This window comes from Gopherus evgoodei, chromosome 2 (assembly GCF_007399415.2).
Source record: "Gopherus evgoodei ecotype Sinaloan lineage chromosome 2, rGopEvg1_v1.p, whole genome shotgun sequence".
NCBI classification, from domain to species: domain Eukaryota; kingdom Metazoa; phylum Chordata; order Testudines; family Testudinidae; genus Gopherus; species Gopherus evgoodei.
This window is the reverse complement of record NC_044323.1, coordinates 264,883,962-264,910,543: the sequence shown is the minus strand read 5'-3', so window position 1 is coordinate 264,910,543 and position 26,582 is coordinate 264,883,962. Positions and strand designations below refer to the sequence as shown.

At 41.8% G+C, this 26,582-nt stretch overlaps 1 protein-coding gene across 2 annotated transcripts in view; it reads right to left on the bottom strand.

Moving 5' to 3' along the window:
- The window catches only part of EMC2 (ER membrane protein complex subunit 2), a 67,899-nt gene that overhangs the window by 12,991 nt on the left and 28,326 nt on the right, over window positions 1-26,582 (bottom strand). For both annotated transcript variants that reach the window (XM_030553704.1, XM_030553705.1), the window contains exons 5-7: window positions 22,552-22,609; window positions 667-752; window positions 444-503 (exon numbers count right to left, since the gene is read on the bottom strand). In XM_030553704.1, coding sequence (XP_030409564.1) covers window positions 444-503; window positions 667-752; window positions 22,552-22,609 — 204 coding nt within the window. The remainder of the gene's footprint in view (window positions 1-443; window positions 504-666; window positions 753-22,551; window positions 22,610-26,582) is intronic.

Genomic DNA, 26,582 nt, shown 5'->3' with positions numbered 1-26,582 from the left:
TTTGTATTATCTCCTTCTACAGAAGCCTCCTAGCAATCCACTCACAGCATTAAATTATCCACAGATAAGTTTTGCAGACTCCAAGCATTTAAAATTTAGATGTAATGAAGAACATTATCTGAACAGGATATTCTGAAAATTATTATTCAATTCTTCTTTACATAAGCAGGGTTCATTTTAAACAAAATGTGGTCAACATTCTCCCTCTGCCCTCCCCACTTTGTTAAATCCTTCATATTTTTAAATAAAATACCTTGTTAAAGAATTTGCTAGCCACATCAGGTTCCTAATTGCTTTATCATGTTCTTTGTCATATTGGACACCAAATTGTATACTTTTATATAAATTTATACATGCCTTTAGAAACAGTCACTATGGATTTTGATTTACACAGAGAAGATTTCAACCTAGCAATTCTTATGTAGACTCAGCAAATAACTTACTCATGCTCATTGATGTAAAGTTCTGCAAGTTCATGCCAAGCTTCTTGGTCCCCAACAAATCTGGATGGGGAGAAATTTAAAAAAAAAAAAAAAAAAGCTTGTGTAGAGATTCTGTAAATTAACAGCATGGAAGCAAAGGCGTAAATCAAATGCAAATTCCATTTTAATTAAAAAGATTTATCAGAATAGCAAAACACAATCCTTTTTCTTGTAAAACACTCACTGTTCCAGATACTCATTCAGCTCTCGGATGGCCTCAACATTTTTCCCCTGGGCTTTTCGAATGGCAATCTTACGCTTTCTTGTTGCCTATGGGTTGACATTAATAAAGGATTAGGCTCTCATAATTCCCTGGGTTTTTGTAAAGAAGGCAATTTGACTGTGCACATTATTATCTCAATGCCAGTGGAATTCCAATGCAGAACAACTGCTTAGCTGGAGTTTATAAATATACCCTATGACATCCTACTGGGAGATTTGAAAACTCCTCTTACAATCATATTACATATGCTTTACTTTGGATGCAGAAACTGTATGCATCATTTCATCCAAATAAGTGACTGTCCAGATTCTGATAATTACAAAGCAGCAGGATAATGCTAATCTTTATCCAACCCAAAGTTTCCTACCCTGTCATTCATAAGATCCGTTTTTTAGGGATAGTCAGTCGCTAGAGATTAGAGAATCCCACAGTGGCATCGTGATTGCCACTGTATTAAGAATGGCTCTCTGCAATTTTTAAGATTGTTGACATGAAGAGCTAAATGTCACTTCTAATAGTGTTGTATAAAATTGCAGTATCTTCTTAATCAAGCTTTCATCATTCTTAATGCACAAAAAATAATTTAGAGTACGAGGTTAATTAAAAAATAGCTACTGCCTTTGTGCCCTTCATCTTAAATGATTCATGTGACAAATGTGCAAAACTTTTCCAAAACTAACTTGCTTTTCATATTTCTGTGGAAAATGCATTTTAACAGAAACAATATAAATCCAAAAGATGGAGGTATTGCATTGTAGTAACAGTTTACACTTCCCCCCTCACAAGGAGAGAGACTACACAGCATTTTAGTAATTCATTATTCTGAGCAGCATATATGCACGCATGGATTTCTAGTGTGCTGACACCGTTCTGGAAGGTAGACTTTTCATTGACTTCATTGGGTTTGGATCAGCATGTAAAGGTATGCATAAATTCTAAGAGGTAAAAAAATTGATAGAAACCCTCCCCCAGTGGTGTAATACTATGACTCTCCCCAGCCATTTGCTCCAAAACCCTATACCATACCACAAAACACCCCAGCATGCCTTGAAAGTCATCAGATCTGGGCTCTGACAGATCAAGAGACCAAGCAGGGAAGCAAGTTCTAGAGTATAGTCACCTCACAAAGAATGTACTACCAGCAACACTCCACCCCATTCACTTAAATTATTGTCCCTTGAACGATCACAAGTACTGCAGATAGATACACAGAAGCATTCTTCTCTATACCTTGCATGCACTCATATACCCCTACCCCATGTGGTGGCAGTATCCACATTAAACTTTGGTATCCCTTATTTTCTCTCTCCATCCTCTTACTGTTGCTCATGACCCTCTCTCCCCCAATCGTACCTAAAATTTAGATTGCACACTTTGGGTAAGGGCTGTGTCATCTGTACCACATCTCCCAAATTCCTTTGTGTGCCATAAAGCTATTAATTGTAACTTTATAGGTCATTTAATAAACGTATTTCTTATGCACTTTTGACAGCCTCACCTGCGCCTTCTGCCCCAGTCCATCTCCTTTGAAAGAGATCCTAACATTCTAAATAGCTGCTTTTTGCCTGCCCTCCTGTCTCTCCTTAAACTAAACAAACAAACAAACAAACATGTACCATTTTTCTTCCTCCTTTTCCCACAAGTTACACTAGGCTGAGCCCCAGGATGGGCTTTATCAAATCTCGGACCTGTAGAAGCTTTACAGCAAAGGTCCCTAAACTGTGAGGTGCATCCGTCAGAGGGGTGCAGAGGAACATTCGGGGGAGGTGGGGCACTGGGAGGGCACACCATCCAGTCCTGCTCTGCTCTGGTCTCACCCCTAGCCTCACCTCCCACCCCTGCCATCAAACCCCAACCTGGCAGTGGCTCCGCACCTGGCCTCGCCCCCAGCCTAGGCCACTGGCTGTGGCTCCATTCCCAGCCACAGCCTACAGCTTCCGTCCCTCCTTACCTCTGTCCGTGTCTGCTCTCCCAGGAGCTGGGACCCTGTTCCCGCTGAGGCGATGTGCAGAGAGGGATGGAGGGGACAGGATCATGAAAAGTTTGGGGACCACTGCTTTACAGGCTGATCTCTCATAAACAGAGCTATGATTTTTTCACACTTTTTTTTTTTAAGCAAATTTCATGGTATAGGTGAGGGGCAAAAAATGCTAAATTATGAAAAGGTCACAAAAGGGCAACCCTCCTTTAGAGTCCTCAAGAAAGTCACCCCCCCCCCCCATTAACACTACGCTCATACATTTTTCTATATGAACACACAAAATTTGAGAAAAATGAGTAACAAAAATAAACCATGTAAAGAAAATATCTAAATGCTTGGTTGCCTAGAAATGAACAATTGTTCAATAAATATTGCCTCATTTTTTATTAAAGAGCTGTTTATTTCACACTGTGAAATAATATTTCTAAAATTCACTTCTTTATGTCACGTCATCCCAGCCACATAGTCAAGCATGGTCTTCTGCAGTCTCTACATTTTTGGCTACCCTTAATTCCTTATTAATCTCTAATTACATACTCATCCTTTTAGGATTTGCCTAATTTAATTTCTTCTAGGTTGGAAGCAAGCATGTAACATTCACTGTAACAGAATTCAAGAACATAAAAAAAATGAGAATGGCATACTTAGAAAGAAACTTGACATTTACTGAAGTTTATTCTTCCTATTAACAACTTTGGCCCTCTAAGATTAAATGAAAACTTGAGCAAGTCTGGAAAGAAGCAACACAAGTTCTGTAATTATGCTCTAGAAGAAGTGATAACTCAAGTAATCAAATCCCAAACTCAACAGCATTGGATTAGACTAGTACTTAGAAGATAAACCTCTAATTTTCCACAATTCTTCCTCTACTATGGGTAATATAGTAGGTATAATTCTTTCCTCTGAGTCAGTACTATATCAAAATAAAGTGTAGGTCTCAGTATTAAACTTCAGGTGTGATGCAGAACTGAGATCTTAGCATCACTAGTCATGAAAATTCTTGCTGTAGTTGGTATATGGTGCCATGGTACTTAATGGAAAAATGAAAGATGAACTCCTTGCCCAGAAGAGATTAAAATTAACTTTCATACAATCAGTAAGAGTAAGGGTAACAAGTACATGGACTAAATGGATAAGGGAGGATGAATGCTTACTGTCTAAGGCCATGTGGTTACTCCTATCAGTAATGAATACAACTTGGAGGTTCCAAAAGATTTTTTTAAAATGCTACTCCTCTCATTTTTTTAACCAAGAGGACGAAGGTCCATGGCATCATGATAGGAGTTCTGAAGAGCAACTGGGAAGACAGAAAGCACTGCTAACAAAATCTGGGTGAAGGCTAGGTCATGTGGAAACTCGACAACATTGAGGCATGCTGCTAGGACAGAACAAAGGGGAAATGAAATGACAAAAGCCAAACTATGTGGGATCTTAAAAACAAGGACATCATGCCTTGGGATTTAAATTTAATTCAGAGGTAGAGAGGAAGCCACCAAAGGGATGTGAAGAGGGATCAGTGTGGTAGGTCTAACTCACAAGAGCAGTCATGTTAATCCATGTTTTCTGGCCAAACTACAGTTTGGGTAATAATGTTGATACTTCTACTTTTAATGGGAGTTGCGCAGCTAAATCCTCAACTGGCTTTGACAATTTCTAGCATTAGTTATACACAGCAGCAATATACTGTACACCACTTTCCTAAGTTTTTAAAATTTGTATAATGAGGTGATTTAAAAATATCTGTGATGAAATATAACCAAAGGTAACAGGCAAAACCAATGTATTTAATATGCTCAACTGTCAACAGTTTGCAGAGATTTGTTTTTATTTTGGCTGTCTCCCTAATAAAATAAAATAATAATATCTGTACTGTTTTTCACCAGTAGATCTCAAAGCACTTTACGAAGGAGGTCAGCATCAATATCCCCATTTTACAGATCCAGAAACTCAGGCACAGGGAGGGAAAGTGACTAGCCCAACGTCACCAAGCAGGCCAGTGGCAGAGCTGGGACTGCAACCTAGGTTGGCTGTGTTTTAGTCTAGTAGTCTACGATTGAGAGAAATACTGTCTCTATATTTGCAACAAAAGGAATAATTTGTGTAATATTGAATCACAAGATACAACATTTAATCTAAACCATTTGGAGACTGACACCAGTGCAGAACACAATAGCTTGCTTCTTGAGCAGGGTATCTGCAAGCATCATAATACCAGTGCTTTGGATCTGCACTGGTTGCCCAAGGCCCTCTGAGGGGAGTTTAATGCATTGGTTATGACATATGAAGACCTACAGAGAAAGAAGCTATTTTTTGTAGGTGACACGCTGACAGAGTTCATTTCTGAATAATTATTTTAATGATGGTAGGGTTTGCCGGAGAATTAGGTGTCAGAGATCCTACATGCTTGCATAGGTGTATTTACTATTTAAAGCAAAATAAATAATTATTCAGTAACAGAACTTAGTTCTGTAGCCACAAAAGAAAAAGAAACACACTCTTATATTCCCCCATTTGAAAAGGAAGCTTTTGGATAATGTTCTCCAATAGCTATTAATTTTATGCCCTAAAAACAAAACAAACAAACAAATCAGGAGACTGAACAGAAAGCAAACTGTTTGGGAACTTAAATGAGCTGTTTAATACAACAAACCAACCAATGCATCCAATAACTTAAATTGCAACAACATACAGAGCAGACAGCTCACTCTCCTTGAAAAGAGAGTGTTTCTTTTCATCTGAATGAAGCTCCTTCAGTTAAGTAGGCCCTTCCAGAATAGCTTGGAAATAGACTCTCAGCTGTTGCAGTTCTAGTTGCAAACCACAGTATTCTTCTAGACAGCACAGACCTTTCACATCCCAAGCCACCTATTTCTGGAAACTTTACATCTTTTTTAGGACACAAGTATAAACTGATTATCTGTGACTGGCACCTACTGGATACATGGTCACATCAGAAGATCACAATCTGGAATGATTAGCAGGCTCAGATCAGTAGTGCATAGCATTCAGGTCTGAGATGAATTACGTGCGCAGTTTAAAGACATTCCTTCCCTGCAAGCCCTGCTCCTACCTGCACCAAGCCTCACTAAGTCTCTTGAGCACTACACTTAATTTTCAGTTTCTAATATTTTCTCCATCACTGAACCACAACCGCAAACAGAACAATTCAGATTTTTAAACCAACAACCCATCACCTCCCAAAAAGTGCCTTTTTGGGTAAACGTTGAATAAAATGTCCTATGTCTTACTTACAAATGGCAACTCTCAGCTGAAGTGAGAGTTCTGGACATTTAAGAGTTGTGCAGCATTTCACACAGAAAGCACAGAACCTGGAAGAACAAAGTGCTTTTACAATGGCATGGAGTGAAGGAAATTGGTGAGTTAATGTATTTTACTGAAGCGATTTTGTTGAAACTATTTAAAATTGTTGGGAAGGATTTGAAAGGAGGATGTGACTTTACTAGGTTTTCTATTAATAGTTCTAAAGATTTTCAATCTCGTCAGCAAAATAAAAGGGAAATTTTCTGAATACTGGACTAGGAGTTCACATACTCATGTGTTCAGCACTGCCAACCTGAAGCATTAAAAAAAAATCATGAACCAAGCCCACAAAATCATGAGATTTGATTTTTTTTAGAAAACCAAAGATTCAAAATTATACATTTTCATTTTTATTTGTCCTCCAGTTGAAGACCATTTAGAATGCACTCAGGTCAAGTTTTCAAGCTTTGCTGCAACCATGAGGGCTAGAAAGTTTACCAAGAAAAATTTGAGATCCTCATGTAAATCAACAAGACTAATAGCTCAGGCCTTAAGAAAAAACCCCACCACTATCACAAGGACTTACATGAAAATCGTGATTTGGGGCAATACTGTGTTCTAATCCTCATTCTGATTTATACTCCAGCGGCAGCCTTGAGCAGTAAGTCATTCTGTACCTCAGTCTGGACATCTGTGAAATGGGAATTATACAGTAACTCCTCATTTAATGTCATCCTGGTTAACTTGTTTTGTTGTTATGTCACTGATCAATTAGAGAACATGCTTGTGGGGTGAATCAAGGGGTGGGGGGGAAGAGGGGTGCTGATGTCAGGGTGTCCCCCTCCCCCACTCCTGTACCCCATCTCTACGGGGGGTGGGGTGGGAGAGGAACAAGACAGGGCTCAGGATGGAGGTAGCTTGCTGGCAGCAGCTGTTGTCTCAACTTGCTGATCTACTTAAAAAGGCAGTGTACTTGGAGTGGGGTTAGCGTAAAGAGGCAATGCGTGTCTCTCACACACACACACACACACAAACACACACGGTCTCTTACTCACACACGCATGCATGCTTCCCCCTCCCCTCCAGCACTTTGGAAAGTGGAGGGAGTGGTCCAGTGGGATAGCATGGGTTCATCACGTTCAGTTTCCACAGGGAATGTTTGCAGCCACTGCCATGCCTCTACTGTGTCTCCTCCCTCCATTCATGCTGCCTTGTAGAGTGTGAGGCTATATTAACAACAATAAAAACAATGAGGAGTATTTGTGGCACCTTAGAGACTAACAAATTTATTTGGGCATAAGCTTTTGTGGGCTAAAATCCGGTTCATCAGATGCATGGAGTGGAAAATACAGTAGGCAGCTATATAGTCACAGTACATGAAAAGATGGGAGTTGCCTTACCAAGTGGGGGGGTCAGTTCTAATAAGACAACTAAAGTGGAAGTGGGCTATTATCAACAGGAGGAAAAATCACTTTTGTAGTGGTAATCAGGGTGGCCCATTTCAAGAAGCCGTGAGTAACAGTAGGGGGAAATTAGTTTTTAGTTTTTGTAATGACCCTCTACTCTCAGTCTTTATTCAGGTCTAATTTGATGCTGTCCAGTTTGCAAATTAATTCCTGTTCTGCAGTTTCTCATTGGAGTCTGTTTTTGAAGTTTTTTTGTTGAAGAATTGCCACTTTTAAGTCTGTTATTGAGTGTCCAAGGAGACTGAAGTGTTCTCCAACTGGTTTTTGAATGTTATAATTCTTGAAGCAACTCCCATCTTTTCATGTACTGTGTATATACATCTGCCTACTGTATTTTCCACTCCATGCATTTGATGAAGTGAGTTTTAGCACATGAAAGCTTATGCCCAAATCAATTTGTTAGTCTCTAAGGTGCCACAAGTACTCCTTGTTTTTGCTGATACAGACTAACACAGCTACCACTCTGAAACCTATTAACAACATGTTAACCCTTGAGGGTTCAGCCGACTGTTAGTTCGTCATTTAGCAGCAAGACATTCCCTGGGAAATATCCCACCCTCTGACTCCACCACCTCAACCAAGCTTCACAATCATCACTGCTGTGTACAGTATTAAATTGTTTGTTTAAAACTTATACTGTGTATATGTATAATATTGTATAGTCTTTTATCTGGTGAAAAACATTTCCCTGGAATCTAACCCCCCCACATTTTCATTAAATCTTATTGGGGAATTCGATTCACTTAACATCATTTCACTTAAAGTACCATTTTTCAGCAACATAACCACAACATTAAGCGAGGAGTTACTGTACTCCCTTATCTCCCAGGATGTTGTGAGGATGTTAATAAGGAGTTGAAGACAGATAAGTAAATTATTATTATTTACACAAGTGGTAAGATTCTCTGTTTCTGCATGTATGACTTTGAAAGATTTTATAATTTAGATGCAGCTTGGCAGACAAAAGCTAATTCATTGTACTTTTGCATACAAGGAGAAAATAGCAGTTATATTCTAAAAGACTTGACATTTATTTGTTCCACACACCCAACTGAATATCATCCTCAATGGCAGTGATTATACAGACAGTTTATAATTATCATGCTCTTTAGCATGCTTCAGGCAGTATTTTAGCTAGTGAAAGTAAAACCCAATAAATTTAAGAAAGGTAAACATTGCTGGAAAACTAATGAATTTTCAAATCTCACTTCGTTAATTCAGATTTGGGTTTTCAGTATTTCATAATATATGTTCACCCAAAACTGCCCAAGAGAAACTAAATTTTAATTAAAATGCAATCTCAAAAACATACTATAAGTGTTCTAAAAATGAGAGCAGCTGTGGAAGTAGAAAAATAAAAGCTGACACCCCCATAGCTAAGTTTGAATTTACCTGAAGAAGTACTTCACATTCTTTATATCTCAGCAAAAAAGATTTAAGAACAAGTTTGAGATACAAACGGCTATTTTTTCCTTTCCAGCTCAAGAAGAATTTCAGGTTCAGGGCAAAAGTGTCTGTTATTGCAATGATATCTATGTTGCTTGACCATGCAGAACTTATGACATGGAATTCCCCCTATCAATTTCTCAGTGTTTAAAACAAAACACTGGAGCAGCTATTGGCTAACTCTGTGAAGCCAACATTCTTAATGGAAAGAAATGTCATCTTAAAGAACACATACTATAATCAGTATCATATGGGCTAAGGTGCTTTAAAATGCCACATATTTCTTTATTAAACAATGAACCTTTCCAAGCTATTTCTTTTAAAAACTAATAATCCCCACTCTGGCTCAAGAACTAATCCTCCATTTGTCATGATTCTTTTCAATTAGCATTAAACAGACTAAAAGTGAAGTGAGGATTTGAGCATTTATCAACTTCTACATTTGATTAGTAAAAACATACCAACAGAGAGTCTGAGATCATTCTAAATTTCATGGTTGGAAGGAGAGTATTATCAGGAGATGGTTTTGCAGTTACTGACTCTCTTGCATGAAAGAACAGTTCCACATTTTGTGTAACTGGTTTCAGTGTTACAGAAATTAAATTTTATGAATTATAAAATGAATGAAATTCTTCAAAGCAAAAATCAAGAATATTTTTTGTTTTTATCCATGGTCAAATTCATTTTTATAAAAGGGTCAGTAACCTTCTGAAACTAAAGACCAGATCATTTTCTTCAAACTGCAAAAAAACAAGGCAGAAGTAAGAGAGAACAAGAATTTTACAGCTGTTACTAAATGCCACCCTCTCCCATACAGCTGGTTGGAATGGCTCTTCTGTAGATTTCCTTCTTTCCCTCAGAGCATACTGTTGGACAACTGCTGCTCCTCCACAAAGGCACCAGAATGTGCAGGTCCCTCAGGATCCCACCTGACCTCCTCCAGTTGAAAAGTATGTGAAGCCACTAAGGGAGGCAGAGAGCATTTTGGGTTGCAGCATTGTTAACATGCTGACGACCTTTAAATCTACGGTTGCCAACCCTCCAGGATTCTCCTGGAATCTCCAGGAATTAAAGGTTAATCTTTAATTAAAGACTATGTGGTGTGATGAAACCTCCAGGAATATGGCCAACCAAAACTGGCAACCCTACTTAGACCTATGACACCCAGATTCTACACAGTCTCACTACTCTCCCTGTCTTTGACAGGAGTATGGATCTGGATGAAAGTGAAACAGGTCTGATCCAAACAAACAAGACAGTAGTTGTGCTTGTTGGGAGTGGGAGACAATATGAGGACTGAGCAGAGGTTGTGTTTGCACTAGCTATTGAGGACAATATACCTGATTTCTGTTGAAGTTATCCATAGCCTTGAGATCCTAATGATGCAGCATAGTACCAGGGTTCCCACATAACATCAGATACATCCAGCTTGTGCAGAATTCAGCTACCTCCAAGCAAAATGGGGCAGACAAGTGTAAACATACATGGTCAAATCCATGTACTGCTTCCATGAACATGTGACCAAGCTGTTAGTGGAGATTATTTTTAAACCCCTGGATGGTCTGGGACCAAATCAGAACTCTGTGTTTGGATGTAAATTCCCTGTTTAAGTACCTTCCTGAATCAGGGCCGAAGTGCACAAGTAATTCCAGTGAAGTCAATGGAACTACTCAGGCTTAAAGTTAGACACATTTGCAAATAAAGAGAATAGAAAATGTCAAGAACAATGTGAAAATTCTACCCAAACACAGACTTCTGATTGTTCTCTTAGGTAGGGCTAAGGCTGGACTTCTAGTCAAATGCAGCCTTCTTCACTGGAGCATAGCTGTTGCTAGAAGATACAACCCACTGTCAATCTAAATCTTCTGATTAGCTGAGCTGAAGAATAAGAGGAAAGTTGTACCTACAGTGGAAGGATGGTCCAGTGTCCAGAGTGCTAGCCAGGGTCTTCAGACACCTAAGTTCAGTACTGTGCTCCATTGCAGACTGTGTGTGACCTTGAGCAAACTGTTAAATGCTAGATCCACGAAGAGGAATAAGGCTCAGCATTGCAATGCCTAATTTCAGGAACCATGCTGTCCAGTGGAATCCTCAGCCCCAAGTTAGGCACCCAGGAACAGGATTCAAAGAAGCCTGCATGCTGAGCAGGGAGCTGCCTAAGCTAGCTAATAGGAAATGGAAGGAGAGGGGTGGGGCCCAAGCCCTGCCCCTGAAAGGGAATAGGCAACTAACTCTGGGCTGGATTCACAGCTATGAATTTTCTTCTGAAGTCAGGTGCCTGAGCCAGGTCAGCACTTTCCTCACAAAAAAGGGATGATGATCAGGTGGTGGTGGTGGTTTGCCCTCTTATACCATACAGCTCATTGGTTAGAGCACACATGGAGGATGTGGAAGACCCACCCTGGTTCAAATCCCCACTCCACCTGATTCCAAGCAGAGACCTGAATCCAGATCTCCCACATCCTTGATGAATGCCCTTACCACTGGACGCTAGGGCATAAGGGAAGCACCAACATACCCTAGTGTGCTGTGTTTCATGTAGGGCCCAGTCCAGTAGGCATGTTCTTAGACAGTGCCTCTGAGAATGCTTAGCGGATTGGGCCTGCAAGCAAGATAGGAGGAGGAACACTTACTCTGAGGATACTGCCGGAGCCACGGTGATAAGCAGCCTGGTGGCATCACAACTAGGGCAGCTATGCATATGCCCATCAGCAGAAATTCAGACACTTTGGGAACTTTACTGGTGGAAACATAAGCACCTACAGCTTTAGGTGGCTGCTGAGCCAGGGTTTTGAGAATCTAAATTTTTTATTTAGGTGCCTAAAGTAGCAATTACATGCCTAAATCCTGTTATGGTCTAGCCCAGGGGAGGGCAAACTACAGCCCACGGGCCAGATATGGCCCATCAAGGCTTTCAAACTGGCCTGCAGGATTGCCAGCCCCGTGGCACAGCAGTACTAAGGCAGGCTCCCTTCCTGCCTCAGCCCTACACCGCTTCCGGGAGCAGCCAGCACCACGTCCCTGCAGCCTCTGGGGAAGGTGAGGGGAGGGGATAGAGGGCTCCGTGCACTGCCCTTCACTGCAGGACCACCTCCTGCAGCTCCCATTGGCTGGGAACGAGAAACTGCGGCCAATGGGAGCTTCAGGGATGGTACCCACAGGTGAGGGCACCATGCAGTAGAGCCGCCTTCCCCACCCCACCCTACCCCCAGGAGCCACTGCCAGATATGCTGGCCACTTTTGGGAGCGGCATAGGGCTGGAGTAGACAGGGAGCCTGCCTTAGCCCCGCTGCATGCCGCTGCTACCCAGGAGCTGCTTGACGTAAGCAGGGCCGGGCCAGTGCCCGTACCCCGAACTCCTCCTGCACCCCGCACCCCAACCCCCTGCCGCACCCCTCCTGCACCCCAACCCCCTGCCTGAGCCCCCTCCCACACTCTCTCCTGCACCTCAACCCCCTGCCCGTACCCTGAACTCCTCCTGCACCCTGCATCCCAACCCCCTGCTGCACACCTCCTGCACCCCAACTCCATGCCCTGAGCCCCCTCCTGCACCCCAACCCCTTGCCCTGAGCCCTTCCTGCACACCACACCCCCTCCCAGATCCCACACCCCAATCCCCTGCCCCAGCCCTACATTCATGGCCTTGCATACAATTTCCCCACCCAGATGTAGCTCTCGGGCCAAAAAGTTTGCCTAGCCCTTAGTCTCTCAGGCCATGTCTACATCTAAAACTTTGCAGCGCTGGTTGTTATAGCTGTATTAGTACAGCTGTATAGGGCCAGCGCTGCAGAGTGTCCACACTTACAGCTAGCAGCGCTGCAAGTGCTGTTAGATGTGGCCACACTGCAGCGCTGTTGGGAGTGATGCATTGTGGGCGGCTATCCCACAGGGCACCTCGTCCCACAGCAGCGCTGGGGCTTGTGGGAAGGGGAAGGAAGTGTGATTGTCCTTCTGCTTCCTGTTCCTGTTCCAACGGCCAGCGTTGCTTTGGTACACATGCGGAGCACTGTGGCAGCATTGTGACTCTACAGCGCTTTTTCTGCATTATCTTTCAAGAATGGATCCTCAGGTACTGAATACCTTACTAATGACTATTGCCAGCACATCTCGCCTGGCTGTGGATCTATTCCTTAAGCTGCTAAATGTGCGTGTGACTGACATTGAGGAGTCGGACAATGGTACTGAATCGCATCAATATGCAGACAGTACAATGCTAGTGGCAATAACAGACGTGCTCTGCTCCGTGGACCGGCGCGTTTGGGCTCGGGAAACCAGCACTGAGTGGTGGGATCACATCGTCCTGCAATCATGGGATGACGAGCAGTGGCTGCAGAACTTTCGTATGAGGAAAGCCACTTTCATGGCACTTTGTGATGATCTTGCCCCCAACCTGCGGCGCATTAACACGAGATTTAGAGATGCCCTTTCCGTGGAGAAGCGGGTGGCTATTACAATCTGGAAGCTGGCAACTCCAGACTGTTTCCGATCGGTGGCAAACCAGTTCGGAGTGGGAAAGTCCACCGTTGGAATGGTGCTGATGCAAGTTTGCAGGGCCATTAATCGAACACTGACAAGAAGAACCGTGACTCTTGGGAACGTGCAGGACATTTTAGATGGCTTTGCAGAAATGGGGTTCCCTAACTGTGGAGGGGCAGTAGATGGGACGCATATTCCTATTATCTCTCCACCCCACCTGGCATCGGAGTATATTAATCGCAAGGGGTACTTCTCCGTGGTTCTGCAAGCGCTTGTGGATCACCGTGGGCATTTCACTGACATTTACTCTGGATGGCCTGGAAAGGTGCACGATGCACGCATATTTAGGAACAGTGCCCTGTTCAGGAGGCTTAGGGCCGGGACCTTTTTCCCAGATCACAAGATAACAGTAGGGGACGTGGAAATGCCCATCGTGATTCTGGGAGACCCCGCTTACCCATTAATGCCATGGCTCATGAAACCATATACAGGGAAGCTTGACAGGAGCAAGGAACGGTTCAACTACAGGTTGAGCCGCTGTAGAATGACTGTGGAGCGTGCTTTTGGCCGTTTGAAAGCTCGCTGGCGCAGTCTGTTCGGGAAGCTAGATTTGATGGAAAGCAGCATTACCGCTGTTATATCCGCGTGCTGCACCCTCCATAATATTTGTGAAGGGAAGGGTGAAAGGTTCAGTGAGGAATGGACCTCCGAGGTTAGACGTTTGGAGAATGAGTTTGCTCAGCCAGAGAGCAGGGCTAATAGGGAGGCCCAGGAAAGGGCTTCAAGGATTAGGGATGCTATAAGGGAGCAATTTGATGCTGAGAGCCAGCAGTAATGTTTGGTGCATGTGTTGTGCTTTGCTTTACCTTGCTGTGTATAATTTACCATTTCTATCACCCATAAAACATATGGAAAGAAATACAAACCAAAACCTTTTATTTGTCATACAGTAAAAAACAGGTAAGGGGGTATGGGTGGGTCACAGTACATTCAGAGGTTTTACTATTTCCTATTTTACTCATTTGTAACCGTCTGATGCAACTCACCATTACTTTGCTGCAGAGTGATGGGGGTGGAGTGCACTGGGTAAGAATTATACATATCTTGGTTAGTAGGTGATGTTATAGGTGTTGGGGGCAGCTGATGATAATAAGGAACTGGGTGCTGCATAAAGCTATTTTGAGGATACACAGGGGGACAAGGAACAGTGCTTTGGGAAGCCTGTGGGCTATCATGGTATATATTTGCCTGCATGGCTACAAGAGACTCAAAAGACTTGTTTTGGCGAGACAGGAGTCTCATCATCTGCCTCGCTATTCTTTTGGCAGACAATTCCTGTCTCCTGCTTTCAGTCAGCCTCCATTCATGTACAGTTTTTCTCCATTCCTCAGTCTTCCTACTTTCCCTGTTGTAGTGGTTCAGAACGGTCTTGATCAGTTCCTCTTTTGATTTCCTAGGATTGCGCCTCAAATTCTGCAATCTACGTGAGGCCGGTGATACAGCTGCATTACTCGAGTTGCCTAGAAAAAATAGAGATAGAGACATGTAATACACAGGGGCATCATTGTTTATTATCAACTTTTGAAGGACATTTGAAACTGTAGGTAGCATCCCTCTCACATACCTCACATAACACTGTAGAGTTCAAGAAAGCTAAGACATGTCTAGCAATGGGGTGAGTACTTTTGCTTAAAATTCTCCCATGTTAGTGGGATGCCTTGGTTCCTGCTTGGAAGGGGGACCGGGTGAGGAAAAAGCACCCCGCAGAACAGGGTTCCCGCTTGGAAGGGGGGTTGGGGGACGGACAGAGCACACCGCAGGGCACGTTTCACGCTTGGAAGGGGGAATCGGTGAGGAAAAAGCACCCCGCAGGACAGGGTTCCCGCTTGGAAGGGGGGGTGGGGGACGGACAGAGCACACCGCAGGGCACGTTTCATGCTTGGAAGGGGGGATCGGTGAGGAAAAAGCACCCCGCAGGACAGGGTTCCCGCTTGGAAGGGGGGGTGGGGGACGGACAGAGCACACCGCAGGGCACGTTTCACGCTTGGAAGGGGGGATCGGTGAGGAAAAAGCACCCCGCAGGACAGGGTTCCCGCTTGGAAGGGGGGCTGGGGGACGGACAGAGCACACCGCAGGGCACGTTTCACGCTTGGAAGGGGTGATCGGTGAGGAAAAAGCACCCCGCAGGACACGGTTCCCGCTTGGAAGGGGGGGTGGGGGACGGACAGAGCACACCGCAGGGCACGTTTCACGCTTGGCATTGCAATCTACTTACCACGAGCACGATCCTCAGCTTCCTCATCAACGTCCGCTTCCAGCTGCTGCGACTGGCTAGTCTCCTCAGGGCTGGAGAAGAGCTCCTGGCTGCCTGTGTCCAGAGACTCCGGGGTGTCCCCCTCCACGCCAGTAGCATCACTGTATTCATCCTCTACACCATCCCCCACTTCTCCCTGCTCTGAACTCTCCATCGTGCTCGTAGGATTCACGGTGGGGTCACACCCAAGAATGGCATCCAGCTCCTTGTAAAACCTGCAGGTTGTGGGGGCTGCTCCTGAGCGTCGGTTTCCCTCACGGGCTTTGCAGTATGCACTCCTCATCTCCTTAATTTTTACTCTGCATTGCAAGGCGTCCCGTTCGTGGCCCCTTCTCATCATGGACTGCGATATCTGACCATAGGTATCGTAGTTTCTCCTTCTGGAGCGCAGCTGTGTTTGAACAGCCTCATCTCCCCACACACTAATTAGATCCTGCAGCTCTGCATTGGTCCATGCTGGGGCTCGTTTGTTGCGTGGAGGCATGGTCGCTGAATGATTGATTGATTAATTGCACTCCACGCCTGACTGAGCAAACAGGAAGGTGTTTTTTGAAATTTCCCGGGGCATTTAAAGGAGGGGTCAGGTGAGCACAGGGCAGAGGAGTTTTCTTGATTACCAGAGAGGTATCCTCAGGTATGCTGGGATACCTGCTTATTCCACGGAGGTCAAGAAAAGCGCTGGTAAGTGTCTACATTGCATTACCAGCGCTAGATCACCAGCGCTGGATCCTCTACACCCGAGACAAAACGGGAGTACGGCCAGCGCTGCAAACAGGGAGTTGCAGCGCTGGTGGTGCCCTGCAGATGTGTACACCTTCAAAGTTGCAGCGCTGTAACTCCCTCACCAGCGCTGCAACTTTCTGATGTAGACAAGCCCTCAGAGGGGTGTTACCAGGATCTACACGTTCAAGATTGTGATATGCTCACATACTACGGCAATTGGGGTATATAAGCACTGAAGGGAGACAGACTGATAGATACTCTACTTCAGGGATAGGCAATCGGCGGCACGTGAGCTGATTTTCAGTGGCACTCATGCTGCCTGTGTCCTGGCCACTGGTCAGAGGGGCTCTGCATTTTAATTTAATATTAGATGAAGCTTCAAAAACATTTTAAAAACCTTATTTACTTTATATACAACAATAGTTTAGTTATATGTTATAGACTTATAGAAAGAGACCTTCTAAAAATGTTAAAATGTATTACTGGCACATGAGACCTTAAATCAGAGTGAATAAATGAAGACTCGGAACACCACTTCTGAAAGGTTGCCGACCCCTGCTCTACTTACTCTGAACAGGTTTATTACTAAATCCTCTACAAGAATACCATTCAAAACATAGTGATAGTATTCTCAAACCTGTTAGTGGGGATACTAAGAACTACATTATAAAAAATACTCCATAAAATAAAAAGGTCAAAAGTTGAATCTGGCCTCAGATCTTCTTGTTGTTAAAAATTTATTTTACATTTTATAAAGGTGTTCAATTATTTATTTTTAATTCCAATAGAAACAGTTAAAGATCAATAATTTACAACAACTCTCTAGCAAACCAAAAGACTAGATCATAATGCATACTCACAAGGGGCTGGATTTAAAGTAGCTCAGGTAACCTTAATTCTGGCATTTCTTAACTTTTGAGTGCTTAACTTTGCACAGTTTTTTTAAAAAAAAGCAAATTCCTAATATTGTTTTAAACTGAAAAAACAGAATTTCTATTTGGAATCATACTGACTCCTAACTTGGGTCATCAGCAGGGTTCAGATATTACTATCCACCAGATAGACCCTTTAACACTAGAGTTAACGCAATAACGGATAGCAGCAGCAAGCTATTATACTCAGTGTGCAACACACTCTAGAGGAGAATGACACAGTCTTTGCCACTGGGTTTTATAGCTATATGTTGACAGCAGATGATTGCAGAGACTGAACTCCGAAGTTCAGTTTTGGGTTCTAGAAGTGATTCTGCATTATGGGGTTTTAGCCCTTTTAGCTCCTTCTAATCCTGTGTCCCCAGCCTGTCTGTGTCTCCCTCTGCTCCTATCACCCCACCTGGGCTCCTGTCCCTCTCTCATTCTAGCCACACCCTAGATTGTTAACTCTTCAGGGCAGAGATTCTCTTTCTTTGTGTTTGTTCAGTGCCTAGTACGGTGGAACCCCGATCTCACTACTGTAATATAAATAAAACAATTTTAACATGGCTCCTATATCGAATGGCTTACTTTTCTTCCAGCCGAGATCTGAAAGGGAGAATGAAATGTTCTTAAGTGAGCTTTTACATTTATCCGAAATTAAACACCTACTTCAACCTCCATCCTTAAATAGCTCAATAAAATAGTTGTTTGCAGTGTTGTTGTAGCCATGTTGGTCCCAGGATATTACAGACAAAGCAGGTGAGGTAATATCTTTTATTGGACCAGTTTCTGCTGGTTTCCAGTGAGACTAGCTTTCAAGCTTACAATGAGTTCTTCTTCTGGTCATTCTCTTAATTCAGTAGTTTTAAATCTAACAAAAACTGACATGAAGATGGACTTTTGTATTTCATGAACTTAAGTTCATAATTCCATTTACCACAATTAAAAAAATCTGCTAGATCTCAAAAACAAATGCTTTTTTAATCTTTGTACAGTTCCCAAGCAGCTTTTTGTCTGAAATTGTCAATCCATACAGTATGAGATTTTTTACATGACTTGTGTGAACAAATGTCTGTTTCACTTACAGCATTTGCCAAAGAAAAAGAAAAAAATGTTTAATATATCTAAGCAACTCCATGTGTCAGCACACCAGAAAAAACTGCTACATGGCAAAGTGAGTGCCAAAACAAACTCAGCAATAGTTACTTTTTTAAAACCCTGAAACATTTATTTTCCTACAGCAGCCACATGTGTGCATGGAAATAATTAACAGGTAGATGACAATTCCAATACCTGACAATTTATCAAAAGTTTTTATTTGACTTTCACTCTTCAAATGCAAGACTGACACAATCTGTTCTACAGTTATCTTTAAAATACCACCATCATGCTTTATATTGAACAGAGCCTCCTCGATTTTCAGAATTTGTGAAAGTCAAGATGTCACACACCTGTTCTAATATTTCATTTTACATTATTTTATACCTTTCACTATTAATGTCTTTATGTATTTAGGATTTTTAATGGAGAAAAACATAATTAGGTAATTTCGTCAAGCATGATGGTTCCTTATTAAAACAAAATTATATATTTAAATGAAAATATCCAACAAACCACAGATTTGGATGATGTTAACCATTTGGAAACACCTGAAAAGTGCACCTGCCAAAAATAAATACTTCAAAAGCTTATGGTCTACCCAAATCTTATATATGGAGCTCCATTTTCCATTGGTTTCAGCAGAAGATCACAAAACACGCACCAAGCTGACCTATTCTTGTAAAATGTGGCTATACTTTAGAAGCATCTTTGCTTGGTTTCAGCATGACTTCTAGAGAAAGCTAAAACGGGGGTTGAGTTTTGTTCTTTTCACCACTGGACAGACTTCTGCTCAGTTCTCATGAGACAGAAATTGTTGCAAAAAGACACAATTTAATCTAACTCCAAAATGGGCCATCATCAATTTAGAAGCATGCTATTTGAACATCCTTTATTTACATTTGTTATAACATGCAAGATCCATTTCTTTCAAAAATGATTTACATATATTTTTTCCAACTTTGTGCATTTGATAGTGGTTGGTGTAGAGTTATTTTCAATCAGATTGTCCCTGTATAGTCAGTTTCCCTATGTTTGCGTGTGTCCTTCAAACACGAATAGGAAACCAAGGAAAATAAGCAGATCACAGAAAAGCTAGAGGAGTCTGAAATCCATTGCTGAAGGTGAACATGTGACTTGCAAATCCTCTGGCCTGTCTAGAATATCAGAAAGAATCATACTTCTGTAAGTACCTATCAAAAACTGAAAGAACAAAAATCTTCAGGAAGAGTACACAAGACTCTGTGGCACCAGCCTCCTGAGAGATGAAGACAAAATGATTGAGTTAAAAGGACACCGTCTGACTTAGCTGTAATTCAAGAGGAGAAAGAATATATAACAATTATGCAAAATGCATCCCCATCAAGTTTTTTCTCTTGCCTGTTCATCAGTAAATAACAGCTTTTTTTTACCACTGAGAACAGTTTCATTTGATACCCACGGAAGAAAAAATACATTGGAATGAGAGGAAGTGAAGGAAATCAGACGCATCATAATACTGAAGTGGATGCAAGTCAGGCTATGTAAACACAGTGATGTACAATGCTAAGCCAAGAGACCAATGAGTCTCGCTGCATGCAAGATCCAGTTACTATTATCTCAACCCTACAAACACTAATACACGAATACACTTGAGCAGGGGTTCTCAAACGAGGGGTCGGGACCCCTCACGAGGTTATTACATTGGAGGTCATGAGCTGTAAGCCTCCACCCCAAACCCTGCTTTGCCACCAGGTGTTAAATATATTAAAAAGTGTTTTTAATTTAGAAGGGGGGTAACACTCAGAGGTTGCTGGGTGAAAGGGGTCACCAGTACAATAGTCTGAGAACCACTGTACTTGAGTATCTATGTACACACAAATAGTCACAATGACTTCAATGGGACTTATATGTAAAATTACTTATGTGTAAAAGCATTTGCCTGATCGGTGACTAAATATACACTAACAATGGGAGCCAAGACTATGTGACAACATATAATTTAGCACTGCCCTTTTGGGTTATTTTACTAGCTATACATTTTGAATATGAATTAGCCATCATCCTTTCATACTAAAGAAGACCCCAGAGGGTAAGAGCATAAGCTGTTCAGATCAAGGGCTGTACCTTCTTTTGTTTTTATACTTTGCCTATGGCAGGACATTGTGGGTACTATGGGAGGAGGGGGAAGAGGTAGGAAGGGTTACATTAAGCATTAGAAAAATACGAAGATGAAACAATGAACTGTAGGTTAGAAAGCCCCTATATACATTCAGTAGTATTCATGAAATTTCCAACTATATTCGTGGGGGAAGAGGGGAGAAAAGCACTCAAATGCTGAAATGTCCCAAATATCTTAAATGACATGGCAGGACATTGCTATTGTTCAAATACTCTCTTTTTTGTCAAGTTCATAAAATTCAAATCCTGTGCAACTGCAGTTCCCATTCCACATGATGTCAAAGCATGCATCATACTGCTATCAAATCCTTAGAGAACAGCACTCGAGATGAAAGCCCACCTACAAAGATGTTGCGAGCCAGGATCTCCTCAAGCCCTAAAATGTTAGCATTTTTAAAAAAAATAAAATCTTATTTTATAGTCCACATAAATGTTGAAAGATACAATATTCAGTGGTGTGGAGAAGGACATCACAAATATTATTTCTAATATACAGGGCTCTGCTTTCCAGATTATCTATTAAGAAATATCAACAGACTGTGCTAGGGCATCCCATTGAGTAGATGCCGCCAGTTGCAGGGCATCTGGGTTTAGTGGATCCACAAAAGAAAAGAAAGGGTGATTTCATTTTAGAAATATCCTTTAAGTGCCTTTAACCTATTTATTAGGAGAATTTCAGTTCTTGATTCAACTTTGCAAAACTCCTGTGAAAGCCTCCAAGATGACTGAGGACTGACTTACTAGTAAGACAGAACTAGCGATATTTTGTCTGTCCAAAAAAACCCACGAAAATGGGTTAATTTTGCAAAAACTAGTTTAATTTAGTTGATGCTTGAAGCTAGTAACTGCAATTTTATAAATCTAAAAAATAAAATTTTGCTAAATGGTCACAAGATACGCAGGCGCTATTACTAATGCTCAAACAACTGTCATGCACCAATGCTGATTTTAAAAAACCAACAAAACCACAGGACAAAATTAAGTCCTAAGAATACATGGAGAAATTTACTAATACAAAAATAATAAGAAACAAGAAATGATTACCAAATTAAAAAGGCATATTGACTACCTCTGTTAATGCATTTTAACAGAATCTGGAATCAGTCAACTGCCACACAAAAGATCCACACCCACCTTTACCATATCATGGTAATTTCCAACTTTATCCAACAGCTGTGACATAGATGAGCTGCAGCCAGCATGGTGATGCTGGAAAAAGTTAATCATTTGCACCTTCAAACTATTTTGCATATCAGGTGGCAAGATAAAGTCTCAAAACAAGAAAGTCCTGCAAAGTAATTCCACAACCAGCACTGAAGTAACACTTAAAGAACACATAGCATTGCAGTACTGCAAGTGCCATATGCCTGGCCAATGCCCATAATCTCTGCAAGGTGATTTTTTTTTTTTTTTAAAGTGGACACACTGTTCAATGAATTGCGTTTGACTCAAGAGCAAGTTTATAGCCTTCCAGCTATTACACTGAGATAAGTACTGCACAATTCAAACATTCCCAGAACATATTTGAATTATATTTTCAAAATCAGACTAACAGAAGGTAGGGATAGGAGAGACATAATAGGCTAGTTTTAGTCCGTCTAGTACAGGACTGCTTGACAGCCCAAGCTCAGCCAAATCCACAATGTCCACACTGCTAGCTTTAGCACTCTAGCTCAAGGCCCACCAGTGCGAGTCTGTCTACCTAGGCAGGGAGGCTGACTCCCAGCCACAGTGTAGACATACCCATTGAGGTCAATGTACATGACTACCATTTACAGTGATAGGCTCTCAAAATTCAATATACATAAAAGAAAATGCAACCATGAATCCTTCTGATGAAAGGAAATTAAATAATTCTGAAGACAATTAAATGCTAGAATATGATACTAGGAAGTTTTAGAAAATGATTTATCAATTACCCAGTGATGTCACTACACTTATACTAGCAAAGGTTTAGTACAAATTAAAACAATTTAATATTATTTCCAGGGAAACCATCTAACTTACTGTATTGGTTGAATCTTCTTGTAAAATTCTGTCATATAGCTGGATGGCATCATCATACCTATTTAAAGAAATAGAGGTGAATGCTAGGAAATGCTGACTCAGCTCAATTATTTGGTGAAAAAGTTTTTGATTGGTTCTGTCATAGGTTCCTTCCCCACTCTGAACTTTAGGGTACAGATGTGAAGACCTGCATGAGAAACCCTAAGCTGAATTACTAGCTTAGATCTGGTTTTGCTGCCACCACTCCCAAGTACTAACTCCCTTCCCTAGGTAGTCTTGAGAGACGACTTCACCAATTTCCTGGTGAACACCGATCCAACTCCTTGGATCTTAACACAAGGAGAATTTAACCATCCCCCTTCCTTTCCCCCACCAGTTCCTGGTGAGTCCAGAGCCAATCCCCTCGGATCTAAAAACAAGGAAAAAATGAACCAGGGTCTCAAAAAAGGCTTTTAATTAAAGAAAAGAAAGGTAAAAGAAAACCCTCTGATCTCACAGACAACAGATTCAAAACACAGAGGATGTTCCCCTGGGCAAAAACTTAGTACACAAAAGAATCCCCAATTTGATCATTCTTCTAATTGCACAAAGTCACAAAAGAAAATAAACATAAACCTATTTATTCTTTTCTAAAACTTACTACTCTGATAAGAGGCTGGTTCCTTGATCTTTTCCACTCCGGCCAAAACTGAAACTGACCAAGACAAAGGGAACTTCTCTCCTTCCTTTTGAAACATCCTGTCCCCCCATTGGTTCCCCTGGTCAGGTGTCAGCTAGGCTAGGTGAACTTCTTAACTCTTTACAGGTAAAAGAGGCATTAACCCTTAATTATCTGTTTATGACAGGTTCCGTAATTAGGTAACAGCATTATAGCGTTCTCTATACTTGGTACAGTGTTAACCTTATATAGCTGCAAAGGAAAATGTGTACCAGTCGCTGAATTTTACTGTCCTTACATAAATGTTTGCTTATGCAAAACTCCTGTCACGGAAGTCTTGAGTAAGGACTGCAGCATTGAGTTTCACCAAAAAAATGGGAAAAAAAAAAATTTGCAGTTCTTAATGGGATATTATATAGATTGCATCAGAAACAGGGCAGGTACTTTATACACCCATTGTTTCTTCATTCTTCCTTTTTAGTTTCCTAGAAGGCCCTTTATTCTCTCTCTGACCGACCGCACATACACACCAACACAACCATTTTAAAGGTTACCCAAGACAAGAGACTTGCCACTCTATTACAGCAGTGGTATTTCAAAGCTCCAGAGAGTCTCATTTTGGATTTAAAGTTTCTTTTATGATGGTGTAAAGTATAAACAGCAGAATATAATGGATTGTGAGGCTACCTCAGGTACCCCACATACTCCTAGTCTATTGCAAAAATGAGATTAAGCCCTTCCAATCACAAGAACATAGATTCACTCCATTATATCTGCTACTAGAAATATACACAAAATAAGTTAATCTATGTTGCTACAATGAATAGCTCTATTGTTTTAAACCCCCTCTGAGAAACATTCATCATTTCATCCAGCCATTTCATAGCCTGAGCTGGTTCTATACCAAGGATCAGCAACCGGCAGCATGCGAGCCGATTTTTACTGGCACGCTGCTGCCAGCCGGGGTCCCAGCCACTGGCCCTGCTCAGCCCGCCGCCGGTCTGGGTGAATTGAACCCCCAGCAGGCAGCAGGCTGAGAGGGACAGGAGGCCAAGACCTTGGCTGGCAGGAGCTGACGGACAGAACCCCAGACCGACAGCAGGATGAGCCGCTCAGCCTGCTGCCGGTCTGAGGTCCTGGCTGCCAGCCCCTTGCCAGCTGGGGTCCCACTGCCGGCCTGAGTGAACGGAACCCCCGACCAAGGTAATACCAGGTACAAAATATATGGGAATGACAGAATAGATCGCAGTGGTAGAGGAGTGGCACCATGTGTGAAAGAAAGCATAGAGTCAAAGTAAAAATCTTAACTGAATCAAAATTGTACCATATAATCTCTAAGGATAGAAATTCCATGCTTGATCAATAAGAATATAGCAGTAGGAATACATTACCGACCACCTAACTAGGAGGGTGACAAGGACTGTGAAACGCTCAGGGAGATTTGAGAGGCTGATTTAAACTATCCTCACTGTGCAACGCAAATGGCAGATGAAATTCAATGTTGATAAGTAATGCACACTGGAAAAAATAATCCCAATTATACATACAAAATGATTGGATCTAAATTAGCTATTGCCACTTAAGAAAGATCTTGAGTCACTGAAAGTCCAAATAATTCTCTCAAAACATCTGCTCAATGTACAACGACAGTCAAAAAAGCTAACAGAGTGCTAGGAACCATTAGGAAAGGAATAGATGGGGCACGCAACAGCTTCCATACAAGGAGACTGTTCATCTTAGAAAAGAAATGAGTAAGGGGACACATGATGGAGGTCTATGAAATCATGAGTGGATGGAGAAAGTGAAGTGTTGTTTAGCCCTTCACATAACACAAGAACTAGGGATATTGCCCGATGAAATTAACAGACAGCAGGTTAAAAAATAAAACAAACACATAGAAGGAAGTACTTCTTCACACAACACACAGTCAACCTGTGGAATTTATTCCCAGGGGATGCTGAGGCGGCCAAAAGTATAACCGGGTTTAAAAAAAAAGAAAAAAAGAAAAAAGATAGGTTCCTAAAGGATAGGTCCATCAATGGCTATTAGCCAAGATGGTCAGGGACACAACCCCATGTGCCATGTGTCCCTAAACCTCCAACTGCCAGAAAGATCTGGCACTGGCCACTGTTCAGACAGAATACTGAGCTAGATGGACCAATGTCTGACCAAGTATGGCCTTCTTGTGTACATATGCCTGTCTTTGGTTAGAATACATTTGTCAAAGGCATGGGTTAACATCTTTACTTTGGACAGAGCTGACCTTCACATTTTTGAGCAGGCTTGAGAAAAAATTTTTGCTACCTATCCCACAACCAAAACCAGATTCCTGTTCACCATGCTACACCAATATGCATGCCTGAGCTAAGAATTATGGGGAAGGATTAGCAAGACATCTCAAATCAACTCATTTTACATAAGAGTGGGTGTGAAAGGAGGATTGCTTAGGTACCTTAGCCTCATGCTGCAGCAGAAGAGCCCAGCATTCCATTCATTTCAACCCAAACAATAGGCTTCATAGATTCATATCAATTTACAGTTTCAAAACATTCCTTGCAACAAAAAGAAAGGATGAGAAACATCTGTTAAATGAAAATGGGCTTTTCCCCCTGTATGTGTCCAATGTCCTGGAATCGGGATGGCACACGGGCATTAGGCCTCAAAAGCCAACACTGTAAGCAGTATGTTACAGGAAACAGTTCATGCAAGGTACCAATGTTCCATATCAACAGTTCCTAGAAGTTCTTTGCAAAATTGCTAGTTGCCACACCACAAGTAGATAGATGGCTTTGGAATAGGTTATTGGAACTTGATATACAACGTGTCCAAAGGGGCAAGTCAGTCAAAGACTAGAGGTGCCCTATCCTACTCTTGGGGTCACCTTTGTGGGAAAAGTCATATTATGGACAGCGAACCCATCTGTAAGTTGTCTGAACCACCCTACATAAAACGTAATAGAGTTATAGTCCTTCAGTAGGATAGAGCAAAAGCACCCAGAAGAGTTATGGTTTTCTCTTTTATATTCTACAAGGTTTTTGGAGTCATTTCTATACAACCCTATTAGGGTTTTATCCACAAGGACAAAGACTGGGAGAAGAGCTATATTCATCAGTTATTTGGGGCAGGGCAACAGTTTTGAACGCTACTTGGAATTCTGGACCATTTCGATTGAATATGTCGGTTTATAGCTGTGGCATACAGACTTAGTTTTGCCAAAAACTGTGTAGTGCTTTACTGTCTATAGTTTGATGATGGCAACTAAAAGACCTTTTAAATCTATCAAGTCCAAATGGAAGATTACAAGTACTGTAATGTTGTGCTAGCCAAAATATAACAGAAGTGCCTAAACACAATAAGCTCATCATACACGGTA